Raw genomic sequence first — 12,942 nt, 5'->3', positions numbered from 1 at the left:
AAAAAGTTCCTATGAAAATGGGTCCGGAAATGCTTCGTTTCCGAGATACAGGGTGTTAAAGTTGAAAAAATAATTCGCGTTTTCTTAAATATCTTTCGACTGATTCCAAATAATTGCATGAAAGTTGGTACATAGGGTTTTTTGAGGTGAGAAATTCAAACTTGTGGTCGATTTGGTTGTATTTTCTAGAGGGCGCCACTGGCAATCATTTCGTCCCCTTTAAACCGTACCAACTTTTCTGTGCTACCCTGTACGTCATTCTGGACTAAAAAAATCGATTTCCTTGACTTTTCTAGTTAAAAAGGTATAAATCAATTAAGTTGCTAGGGGCAACCGTTTCAGAGAAAAACGCATTTAAAGCCAAATCCATATTTTTGTAATCTCTAAAACATGTAGAAACAAATTTGTAATAATTTTAAATTGAATATTTTTTAGAAGTAACAATTCAGAACAACACAAAATAACATAATAATTTTTAAAGAAGGTGTTCGAAATGTCCACCGTTCTGTTGAATGCACAAATGACATCTTCGAATGATTGATTGTTTTACATTCAACAATTGTTGCGGCAATAGATTTAAAATGGCTATACACAATGACAGATTTAAAGTGTGTTAGGTTCAGATGTCATTAATTATAATTATAGTTAACTAAGTTAATAGCTTATCAACAAATACAGGAAAATGGTATTGGTTACCAAAGGCCCGAACGAAGCATACAAAGAAGAAATCATCTACAGAGAAATAGGATTTTACAGACCTTCGAAGAAAATAAAAACTCAGTATTCGTAAAGCATCCCAACAACGCAATATTTCAGGAAACAGAATATTCAGAACACTTAAAAACAACAATTACATAGCATACCACTTCTACTTATTAGTGGGCAATAGAAAATCCGCATGCATTTCGCCTTAGAAATTTTCAACATGAATTTAAATTTAATATTTGAATAGGAATAATTTCATGAAAGGATTTCGAAGCAGTCAAAACATATTAAAGAAAACGCGAATTATTTTTTCAACTTTAACACCCTGTATCTCGGAAACGAAGCATTTCCGGACCCATGTTCATAGGAACTTTTTTGCTTAAAATGATATGATCTATAACCCATTTCAGTTTGTCGGAAACAAATCAGAACACCCTGTATGTCAAGTCGTAAGAACATTCTCATTTTTACTAGTTAATGGAATTTCGGGCTCTTGTCTCTATTTGATGGAGTTGTCTGGTGGTTTGTGCAGTAATTTATGATGTAATCTTTTGCAGTTATTTACTCCACAGTTTCCCCAGTCGGCATTTTGAGGTTTGATGATTGGTTCTCAAACACGAAAAATATAACTCATTCTTGGTTACCTGTTCCTATCTCTTTTCGATGTCAACCGACTTGAAGTTCCCACAATCTAATGTTTTATGACCTGTTTTCTTGCAGTATTGACAGAATTTTTCTACTTTGTAAGAGTTAAGTACGAAAGATTTTTCAAATTTTCGATTTGTCATTCGTCTTGATGGAATAGATGTACTGGTAGAACTTCTTGGAGGCACCGTGACAAAGGAATCTGCGTTCGCTATGATAGATAACTATTTTGAAAAACCCTCCAAGCTTCTGAATCCTTCATTTCTTCTCCCCATCGAAGTTCCAAGTTATTCAACAGTTTGTGTGCAAGGTCTCTCAAGAGTTGTGGATTCTCCAAATGTGCAATGTATTTCAAGGATTTTATTGTATAGAGACGATACCATTAACGTGATTAGAGATATTTATAAGTCCTTCCATGTCGTATTCTCGAACCACTAGCGTATTTTAGTTTTTTCCAAAAGACTATCTATGATTTGGTCTGAGCTTTCAAATCTTATTTGCAGAGATCTAATTTCTTGGTTCGAATCCTCTGGCCACATCAACATACTGATTTAGTTTCATCATGGATTGTTCATTCAAATACTCACAGAGACTTGAAATTCTTCTCAATTATTAGATGAATATTGGTCATTCTTTCGGTATACTAAGAAAAAATGAAAATCTTTTTCGACGGTATTAGGAGTGATAAATTTTTCTGTTCATGGCATTTCGTTAATTTCATTTTCTTCAATTTGATTTTTATCATCAATGAAATTTATCCATTTCTAGATATTTGACTTCACGGACAAAGATGGTGGAATGTTAGCTGCATAATTTGGTTCAACATTTTCTGCCTGATTCGATCTGTTACTTCTCGTTCTTCTAACTGCATTTCCCAATAATTCAACTTCGTTAAACTGATGTTCTATCTCTAATATTCTTAGCTATTGCTTCATCATTTCATTCTCAATGGCATGTTTTGCTTTCTTATGTTCTAACCTAATTTTATGTACTTCATTACTTGCCTTAGAAGATGATACGGATTTCAATTCTATCGCGTTCTCGTCATCATATGACGTCTTCTGTTTCAGGATTTTTTGATGTGATTTTAACTTCATCATCTTTTTGGGTATCTATGTCTTCATTATTTGTCGTCATACCAAAACCTGAGGGCCATACAAAGTTATTGTCCAAAAACCTCTTTCCAGCTGCTCGTCTAAGGCTTCTAACTGTCTCGAACTATCTATCCATGTTCCACATGACTCGTGAATAGCTCGAAAGACCAAAATGTAAAGTCGTCGTTTTTTACGTATTTTTTTGAGTTAAAAAGCTATATGACTTTTTCTGACATTAATTCAGCTTTCAGTTTAACCCATAGATTACAGATTATCTGTAATCTGTGGTTTAACCCCACCGCCTCTCTATATATCGAGAGTCGTCACAGAGCTTGCGAGAATATAAACGACCGACGTCCACATCAACGGAAGAGGAGAATAACCAACTTTCGAAATTGACAGAAAAATTTCATTTATGTATTTATGTTTCCTATTCATATGTATTTTCATGGTCGTCAACTAAATGGCCAATCACTGGAAAATTTTGTTACTAATTTGAAAGAACCTTCAATGAAGTGTAAGTTGGGAAGCCTTCAGGAAAGTCCTTATCTGTGTTATACTGAACACCTCTTCTACAAGGGAGGACTGAGTATAAATCTTCATTTATAAAGACGACAAAATGATATTAGAAGAAGGTGTTCACATATCATGTCAGATACTGGAAACATCTGATAAAAGAAGTGAAGCAATTTAAGGACAAAATTACCATGTAGAAGTCGATGCAGTACTCTTGTATTTTTTTCGTAGAATATAATAAAATACAGGAGTTCCCATTTGAAATTCCAAAGTTGAACCCCCCTGTGGGCGGTCACAATGGAGGGGGTGGCTATGCGTAGGGCGCGCCCTCCCTTGAGCGATTGATAAATGAAAAAATTTCTTTATGTATAACTTTTATGTGAATTCAGTACCCCTCCACGAAGAAATCCTGGATCCGCCACTGCCCCCCACAAGAGGAAATTAAAAGGAAGAGGTTCTGGAATAAGTGAAGTTCTCCCTCAAAACCATCAACCTTTTATTCGAAATATTTTTCCGTAAGATGTTTTTCTTCGTCATCTTTGACTGATTAAACTTAAAAAAATCACCCGGTATCTTAATACAAACACACTCTGTTTATAATATCTCTTATTACGTAATATGAGAAATGAGGTTATTTTGGGTACTTATTCTTTATATGAGGCATTAATTCGTAGAAATGGATTTCTTTATTTGAAGAATTGTCTTTGCGTGGTTGAATATATAACAATAAATAATATGTATAATATTATCCTTAAAATGAAATTATTTCATAATAACATTTTTGAACATTGAAAGTGGGCCATACTTTTATCTAGTAAAGGAAAATGGACCATTCTATATAGGTTCTTATATCCAACTAATTCTCAATCCATAAAATCTCATTGAAATTTGAAATCATCTTCCAATCAATAAAAGGCTTTGAATTTTATGAGGTCAAAGTTATTAAATCGAGGGCTGTAATTATGCTCACCTCGTTTGAGTTCTTATTTACGTAGGTACTCACTTTTTAGATATCAACTTCAGGCCATTTACAAAAAACGGATTATATTTATGATGTGTTTTGAAACCATAATTTTTTCGTTGTTTGACTTCAAAAAATCATCAAGCAATTATCGGAAGTATTTTCCAAATTTTAATTTTAATAATTGCTCATTCAGAATTCAATAATTGTTGTCAATCAGGTGATATATCTGAAATATAAAAAGACATGTGTCTAGATTTAACATGATTGCTTTCAACAAATCAACAGAACTCCATCATTTCGCTTCAAAATAATAAAAGGAAATAGATAAACGTTAATTGCTTTCCATTATAATTTCATTGAATCGAAAATATCAAAATTTATACTCTTGTCGAAATTGATTTCATATTCAAATACTTGTTAATGAAAAAAATGCATTATATCAATTATTTTCTGATACCCACCTCACAAAATTTCCGAAGATGAATAATAACCTGCATTTTCTGAGAAAAAGTTACAACTCCTAAACCTCTAGGTAAAAACAATGTTTTTCCTTGAACTTTCGGATTAAGTATTTCATAGTTGCATGTATATTAAAATTTTCAATATGAATCTGATCTAATGCAAATTCGATTGGAATTTTATTGTTGACGAAAATCTAGGTTTGTCGATTTTGAAAATTAGACATTCTACAAAAGACAATTTATGGGCGGAATTGGAAGATATTGATGAGGTCGATATTTTTTTTCAACAAGACCACACAATCAAGTAACGAAACAATCGCGATTTTGTTAGATAGTTATTTGGGCTCTTTCCATCAACGGTTGGTTTTTTCCGTTGTTTCGGCAAGCATTCGCCTGCCGTATTCAGGAAGTTGGTCCTGAGAAGGAACGAAACGAGGATACCTGGATGACAAATTCGTGATCTGGCCTCATGGAATAGAGAACATTACTGGATTTCTAGAACACCTCAATTACATAGGGGAATCCATAAAATTCACGATGGAAGTTAAGGAAAATAAGCAACTTCCATTCCTGGATGTGCTCGTACACAAACTGGAGGGAATCCCTCCGACCACAATTAACAGAAAGCCAACGAGTATCTTTACTTCGAGTCGTAACCATAACCTTAACACCAATTAAGAGTAGCCATATGCCTCTATGGCAGAGCAACTCAAGTTTGCTCTAGTCTGAACGATAAGAACGAAGAATTCGACAAAATCACAGAAATTCTCGAGAAGAACAGCTACACCAAGAAGATACTAGAAATCACCAGGACACCAAGGGAATACACGGAGCCTCGTCCAGAAACAAAAAACCGAATCAATAAAAACGATATCCACGGTCATCCCATATGTAAAAAGGTTATCAGAAAAACTGAGAAGAATTGGTAAGAGATACGGTTGAGAACAGCATTCCAATCAAAAAAACACCGTCAGGGCTAACTAAACCAAGGTGAATCCTGACAACGAAGATCTAAGAACGAAATACCATGCGAGTGCGGCAGAACTTACATTGGGAGATCAAACGCCCCCTGAACACAAGAGTCAAAGAGCACCAAAAACTAGCTCGACTGGGGGAAACTGATAAATCCAGGCTAATCCAACATGCTCGGGATGAAGAACATAGGATCAAATGGAATGCAGCTTCTATAATATCAAAGAAAGAAATATCAAAACGGAGAAGACTTAAAGAAGCAGCCTTCATAGCTATCACTCCGAATCAAAGAAGCATGCCATCTCTGGAGATCAAGGAAGTCTGGGCACCAATAATAAGATCCAGATAGACCAAGTTTGGCAAACGGTTCTTCTCAGAACCAAACAATCGGTCCTTCTCAGGACCACCACCCTGAAGACGGCAGGCGAATGCTTGCCGAAACGTCGGAAACAACCAACCTCGCAGATGATGGAAGCAGCCTAAACAACTATCTAATATATGTATAGAGTCTATCATCAATATCAAGACAACAATTAATCGCAATTTTGCAAGAAAAGTTTCCTGGTCATGTTATATCTCAAAAAGTTCACAATTGGCCACAAGGGCGGTCCTAGCCTTAAATTTTGCGGGGGTCACCGTTATGGGCTTCAAGTTTTTTGATGGGACCATTTTGAACATTGTCTGCTTGAAACGCATATTAAGTGTTAGGTGGTTCCATTTTGGGGGGGTCATGACCCCCTGATTTAACACCTTCAGCTCCATGTCAATGCTCCACAAACGATTCAAGACCTTTAAGATGGAATTCGTGAAGTTATCGAGAACATACAACAAATTGTGAAAATTGGTTATGGAAAGGATATGGTTTTGCAGCTGTAGACGTGGTTGGTTGATATTATTTTCTATTGATCTATTGATTCATCTAAAGACATACTCTTTTTTTATATATCAACATAAAACCTCTTATTGTAAAACCCTTTATTATTCGGGGCTTGACATTTACTGTGTAAAATTATTTTTTACCAAAATTCTTCAGATCAAAAGAGAAGAAAAAAACTTGACAATATGATAGGATATCAAGAAATTTTTTCATCTTATATATGATCACAATGCTCTCTTTACCTTCAGGAGACTCAGATGCAAAGAAGAGTGATTGAAACGTTCCACCCATTATCGAAGAATGTCAATGAATAGTAAATTATGGAAAAATGATAAAAATAATAATTAATTTTGTCCGAATTAAGAACTAACGAGGTGCGTTAGTTCGTTTTATTTGAACGATTTCTCTAATTATTATTGATAACTAACGTTCCTCATAAAAATGATCTCATTTTGAAATCTTAGAAAATCTGCTCAGTATTCTATATCGCTATTTTGAGTAGAAGAATGTGACTTCTTCCGTAATATCTGAGTATATTTTGTGAAGTATGAAGATAGTTACCTTAGTATGGATTTTCATTCATTGTCGCTAGTTCGCTACCCATTCGATCTCAGATCATTTTGACGGCATCTTTCATTAAACCGATCCCTGGCTCAGAGAATGCGAGGAATTCAAGGGATGTCTCTCAATATAGGCCACAAACTTCATTTCTACTGCGGAGTAGGTCGCTTCGCGGAATATACATTCCTTCTCGCTTCCAATCATCCATTCCAACACATATACAGGCGTTCCCTTTATTCGGTTTTATTGATAATATTCAAATCTTGATCCTTTCTTAAAATTTTTATTCTTTCTCAATAGTTGAAGTTGATATTCGAATATAGGTCCAAACATTTTCTTCTAAACGTTATTTCTATTTTACTGCCTGAAAACAAGCCATTTTGAGGATTTCTGTTGAAATATCAGGTTCACCAACACAACTTTTATCTATTTATTGAGACAGAAGATGACATGAAATACTATAAAGTCCACTGATTAGATTTACTTACTCACTTACATACTTACTGAAAGACATTTCAGGTGACCCAAACTCAAAATTGGCCAAACTTCCCTTTCTTTTATAGGAGGCACTACGTGATCATGATATGGAAAAGACAGTAAAATGAATGTATATGATGTGATCGTCAAAGGAAACATACAGATCTCAAACTTTCACGAAGGTGTATAGGCAAAACAGTTTTTATAGTCATCTTAGACATAACCAACATACCAGCAACTCCATTTGGAATGTTTTATGTTTAAATTTTGTAATTAGTAGAATAAAAATCATATAAATATAATAGGTCATTCTGTAGGTCAAATCTTCATCTGAGAATATAAAAACTAACCATTTCAATAATAAAATGAAAAAGAAATGGTCGAAAACATAATAATACGCCACAGATTTTCAGGTGATCTGCTTACTGACTAATCGAATTTTTAACGATTGAAATTCTGTACCTCAGTATGTTGTCTCTTCACATAATGTGAACATTTCAAAACAGGTTATGATTCGTTTAGCATTATTTAGACATTTAATTTTTCGCTGTTGATTTTTATTTGTTTGTTTTTGATTAGGTTTTATGGAATTTCATTAACCTCTTTTGTCTATAAAATGATAATATACAGAAAAAAACAATTTGGAATACTCATGAGTACAAAGATATAAGTAAATTTTGAGGCATATATTTATACGAAACAAAAATACCTTTTTAACTAGTTTATCGAGTTACATCAAGTATTTACTTGATGTAAATTTTTTATTGACTATTCAATCAATAAAAAACACTTTTGATGGAAGTATCACTGAAGGTATCAGATTCTCATGTTGTATCTATATGAAATTGCCAACTGAACCAATTTGGATGCGTTTAATTCGATTTGAAACTCCATTTAACCTGGCCCGAAGGCAAACTAAGAAATTGAGCATTCAGGTGATGCATTTAAAATTATCATATTATTAAATCGAAATGATTCAAAGGGGTGTTTTCTTCTGCAAATTTTAAGATAAGCCATTTATTGAGAATATATTATATTCGACTGATAAGAGTTCACGACGAATGTAGAAGCTTTTGAACAGATTCACTGTGCCATAGGCTTCCTGCAGTTATTCAGTAGAACTGAAATCCTTATGGATCCAGTCCGAATTATACCCATACCAAACTCCATTGAAATCACTTATGACCCAACCAAATACTCGTACGGAATGTCTTCGGAATAGAATTGTAGAACAGATTATATCGAGTTTTCAGGAATCTCAATTTTACGATATCGTGAAATGCTTTCACTCTTTTGGAACCACTTACAACCAATACATCCTTACCAAAAATCATCGAAATGGGATCATTAGAACGCTAAATATTGAAGTTCGGTTAATTTTTCTCTCACGAATGCACACCGTAGGTATATCAGGAAATATTTGAATTACTATGGAACCAATTCAAATATCGAAATAACCCTACCAAATTTCATCAAAATGAAACCAGTAGAAGGCGAAATAATGAAGTCCCAGGAATTTCAGATTTGTGAATGTGTAGTGAAAGGGAAATTCATGAAAATATCCAAAATACACGATATTGAAGTCGGTGCCCTTGAATACCTTGGTACTCAGAAAATTGTCCCGACACTGCCCCCGGATATGTTTTATCAGTTACCACCTGCAGATGTAATTATAACGGATGTTATGCCAACCATCTTCGATTTTGCAACACCCTTTGAAACAGTCATAACTGACCGTCCTAGTGCAAAAAGTTTCGTAAATCGTTTGGAAAAAAAGTCATCCATATGGTTCACCGATGGATCAAAATCAGAGAGGGGTACTGGCATTGGGGTATATGGACCTAAACTGAGGATCTCTAAAGCCCTGGGAAGTGATCCCTCTATTTTACAGACCGAGATACTGAATCTTCACGTGTGCGCTCAGGAGTGTCTTGAAATGAACCTCAAGGGGACGCATGTCTACACTACATCATCACGGACAACCAGACCACGCTGAGACCCATGGAATCGTACTGCCAAAATTGGGAGTTGAATGACAGGATAATCCACTGGACCAACACTTCTGGACTTATTCAGGTCAAGAAATTCGTGAAGATTTCATCTACCTACGTCAGAAAGCTCTTGAAGCTGTCACGAGCCGAGCTTCGGGTGATGGTGGGACTGCTGACGGGGCACTGTCGGTACAAACATCATTTGTACCGTATGGGAAAGTCAGTAGATGAGATTTGCAGGCTCTGTGGATCAGAAGCATAAACAGCCGAAGACATTGTATGCAAGTGTCCAGAGCTGGCTAGCCCGGTTAGCCTAAGAACCATTCATATGGGGAAGCTGGTCCTAGATACCCGAAAGGTAACGGCGAAGGCCCCTAAGGAGGTTTTATCAACGTCATTGACGACCTCCTTGGGTTTCCATGAATTAGTAAGGTAGAGAACAAAAGATCTACATGGTCGTAGTTCCCGGAAGGCTTACCGAGCCAGTTCAAATAATAATAATTATACCATCTGCAGACGGCTAGCCACATTGGCAGTAGAATTTGAAAGGTTTTTTTTTATGGATATGCGTCGCGGTCGCGATGAAAAATTAATTAAAATCTTGAACATTGACTTATCAGTGTCAGTAAGCAAATGGAACAATTCGGCTCCCAGCTGAGATCGCAGAAAAATCTGACTTCAACCAATTCGAAGGCGGAGACTGAAAATGAATGATTGACAAAAATTTAATGAATTATTGAACTGAGGGGAGGATTTTTGTCAATTTTTGGGCGGACCAAAGGCTCTTCTGGTGTGATATTTTTGAAGAGAACAGAAAAGACAATCAGTATCGCTTAGGGACTCATATTGAGACGGTAAGAATTTCTAAGTCGGATGCGAGAACCAGACTTAGAGCAGAACAACAACAAATTACCCGAGACGTGGGGAAGTTAAAAAAGGTGTTTTGAACAAGGTGCTGAAAGGCTACTTAGAGCTAGCATCGCTGTACAAGGGCGAGTAAAATGTGAAAAGAATGTTTTGGCTATTTTAGGATTAACCAAAACTTTCTCCTAAATGAAAAAGTAGGACCGAATAATACCTACTTGAAATTTGTAGCTTCATTTCGTTTGGTTTGATTTTGTTTGGGGTTAGTTCAATTGATGCAGTTGTGAGCATCAGAAAATCCTTGGCTTTTGAGCAAACTGACGGAAAATTTGTGACATTTTTGTCTTTTCTTCATTATATTCAATTTTGAAAGTCAATTCGTAATGAATTACAGCAAAAGAAAGAAAATTCAAAAAGATTAAACTAAACAACATTTGCAATTGACTGTTACTCGTATAGTTTTAAGTCATTGTCCTCTTAATATTCTCTTACAGAGTAGTAACATTTATTCAGTAACAGATTCTTAACTAATTTTTTGAAGTAGTACATATTTCTACTTCTTATAGAGACTGGTAAATTTTAATGATTGAACAGAACAATCCCCTGATAGTTGGGAGATCGTTCGTATTTTGATGTTCTGTGCCCAAGAATTACTAGGAATGATAGAATTACAGCCATACACGAACGAAGTCACTTTGATATACATTTTGAAGAACGGAGATTCAGATCTCGGAGGACAACATTTTTTTTTACTTCCGAAGTGCTCGAAACTTTCTTTATATTTTTGACTCAGAAGCACGTGTATTTCAAATATTCTTGACGTCTAAGAGGCTTCGGCGCAATCTCCGACTATCCAAATCTCATCATCCTTCCTGAGCCTTCACATCTTCTTCCACAACTTCGGTAACCAGAAATGTTCGAACTTTTGAACTCGAGTGTCATTATTTACTTTTTAGTTTTGCATGGAGCCCTTAACGCAGGTAAAATAATCAGTGAATTTTTCATTAACATTAATAGAATTTCCACATACGCTCAAATGACTAATTTTGCCTGATAATATTTCACTGCCGCTTTCTTTTTCTTTTTTATTGTTGTTGACATAGAATTGTGATTATTAGTGTTCTCATATTCAGAAATTATTAAGTCAACAGATTCTAGACAAAAAAAAATTTAGATAATTTTTTTGATTCAGTAATTTCCATAAAGAATATTTGAATTCGTTCGAGAAAATATATTCACACTTCACCTTTTGGAATACATATGTGGAATTCAACTTCAAAAAAATGAAAAAATCTGTCGGTCCACCGTTGTTTATTCAGAACTTTCATTTGTGATTTTTTAATTCTTGTGAATTGGATTTTTTGAGGCTACAACCCAACGAATTATATTGAGAAACCATGCGAATTTCACATTTTATTTTCACAGTTTATTATTTACTCCTACCTTATAACATATCTCAAAGCATCAAAAAAAAAGGTCAACAAAAACTTTATTTATTCTCTTGTGAGCCTCTGTGCGATTAACTACAGGGTTACTACTGAGGGTAGGACGATAAAAATATTAGATTTTTTTGCAAAAATAACATCGATTTGAATTATATTTTTTTTTCCTTGTACATATATATTTTTTAAAAAATTAATTTTTAATCATGAGATGAAATTTTGATCATTTGATACAGTGTCCCTTAATTGGAGGTACAAACAAATATGACAGAATCTTTGGAAAATTTCAAGAGAAAAAGTCATATAAATAAACCCCTCTGCAAACAGTTCGTTTCAGATATACAGTGTGTTTCTTGTAGTAAAATTTTTTTTTTTATGATTATCCCAATGTGCACATGTACGTTGATTCAACTTTATATCGTTGGAATTCACGATATTGTTTGAATTTTTAACGTTTCAACGTTGTCATTTTGGTTTCATAATCTATCGTGTTTCAGATGCGTGTAGATAAAATTATATTCAGCGGTTAGTTTTTAGACTAGTTTTCTAATAACTATAATACCTACATTATTTTGTATTTATTATTAATATACTGATATTGGACGTTATTTCAACATTACATTGAAACCATTCAATAACCACCTATCTATAGATCACATTGATTTTACGTTTTCTAATAACTATATCATTACGTTTCCATTCAAAGTGGATATAAACATTTCATATCATCAATACTGTATGTCGACATGTTCGGTAACATACACTTTTTTTTTTGTTGTTGATGGCATCGACTACTACGATCATTTACAACGTAAATATATGCGCTATTATCCTTAGTTATTTATTCATAATCAAGCAACGTTATTTTCCCGTTGTGCCTGAAGCTTTCAACCAATTTTACATTCACGACAAGTATAAATGAAAGAAAATAGTCAGAAATTTTGATAACATATTTGGATAGCTCATGAAAAATACTGTGATATTGATTACTAATTAATTTCTGTGATGTCCAATTATTTACACATTTACTTACGCCGTTGTTTACTATATTATACACATTTGTTGCGACTCTTTGCTATAGTCCAGCGAAGTCACCCATATCACGCTGAAATTGTCAGTTCACGTTAAAGTATTCTGCCTTTTAATACCGATAAATTCAAGGTAAGTTCCAAAATTCAATTCAATTCTATGAATTCAATTATAATATTAACAACCATAACTTGGAAATGGTGAACTTTGTAAAGATTTAGGTGTTTTTTTATAACAAGATTTCTTTCAATCTCCACTTCGAAAAGATTGTCTGTGATGTCAATATACAGGGTGTTTCCTAAACATGCGGCAAAAATTCAGGGGGTTGTTCCTTGGACTATTCT

At 34.4% G+C, this 12,942-nt stretch overlaps 1 protein-coding gene and 1 long non-coding RNA gene across 6 annotated transcripts in view; one reads left to right on the top strand and one right to left on the bottom strand.

Annotated features, from left to right (window-relative positions):
• The window catches only part of LOC123673245 (tyramine beta-hydroxylase), a 63,473-nt gene that overhangs the window by 27,642 nt on the left and 22,889 nt on the right, over positions 1–12,942 (top strand). The window contains exon 1 of one of the 5 annotated variants that reach the window (XM_045607719.1): positions 7,362–7,454. The exons of 2 other annotated variants lie outside the window; for them this stretch is intronic. In XM_045607719.1, coding sequence (XP_045463675.1) covers positions 7,397–7,454 — 58 coding nt within the window. In that variant the 5' untranslated portion in view covers positions 7,362–7,396. Of the gene's footprint in view, positions 1–7,361; positions 7,455–10,753; positions 11,108–12,384; positions 12,731–12,942 lie in introns of those variants that run through there. 2 more of the 5 variants (XM_045607718.1, XM_045607720.1) reach the window with 2 other exon arrangements.
• Positions 2,799–7,426, bottom strand: LOC123673252. Its single transcript, XR_006746456.1, has 3 exons — positions 7,300–7,426; positions 6,796–7,159; positions 2,799–4,150 (listed from the first exon to the last, which is right to left on the bottom strand). It is a non-coding gene; the product is annotated as an uncharacterized LOC123673252 (long non-coding RNA).

This window comes from Harmonia axyridis, chromosome 2, assembly GCF_914767665.1.
Source record: "Harmonia axyridis chromosome 2, icHarAxyr1.1, whole genome shotgun sequence".
In the NCBI taxonomy this organism is placed as follows: domain Eukaryota; kingdom Metazoa; phylum Arthropoda; class Insecta; order Coleoptera; family Coccinellidae; genus Harmonia; species Harmonia axyridis.
The sequence above is the reverse complement of the archived record's forward strand: the minus strand, read 5'-3'. Positions and strand labels throughout refer to the sequence as shown.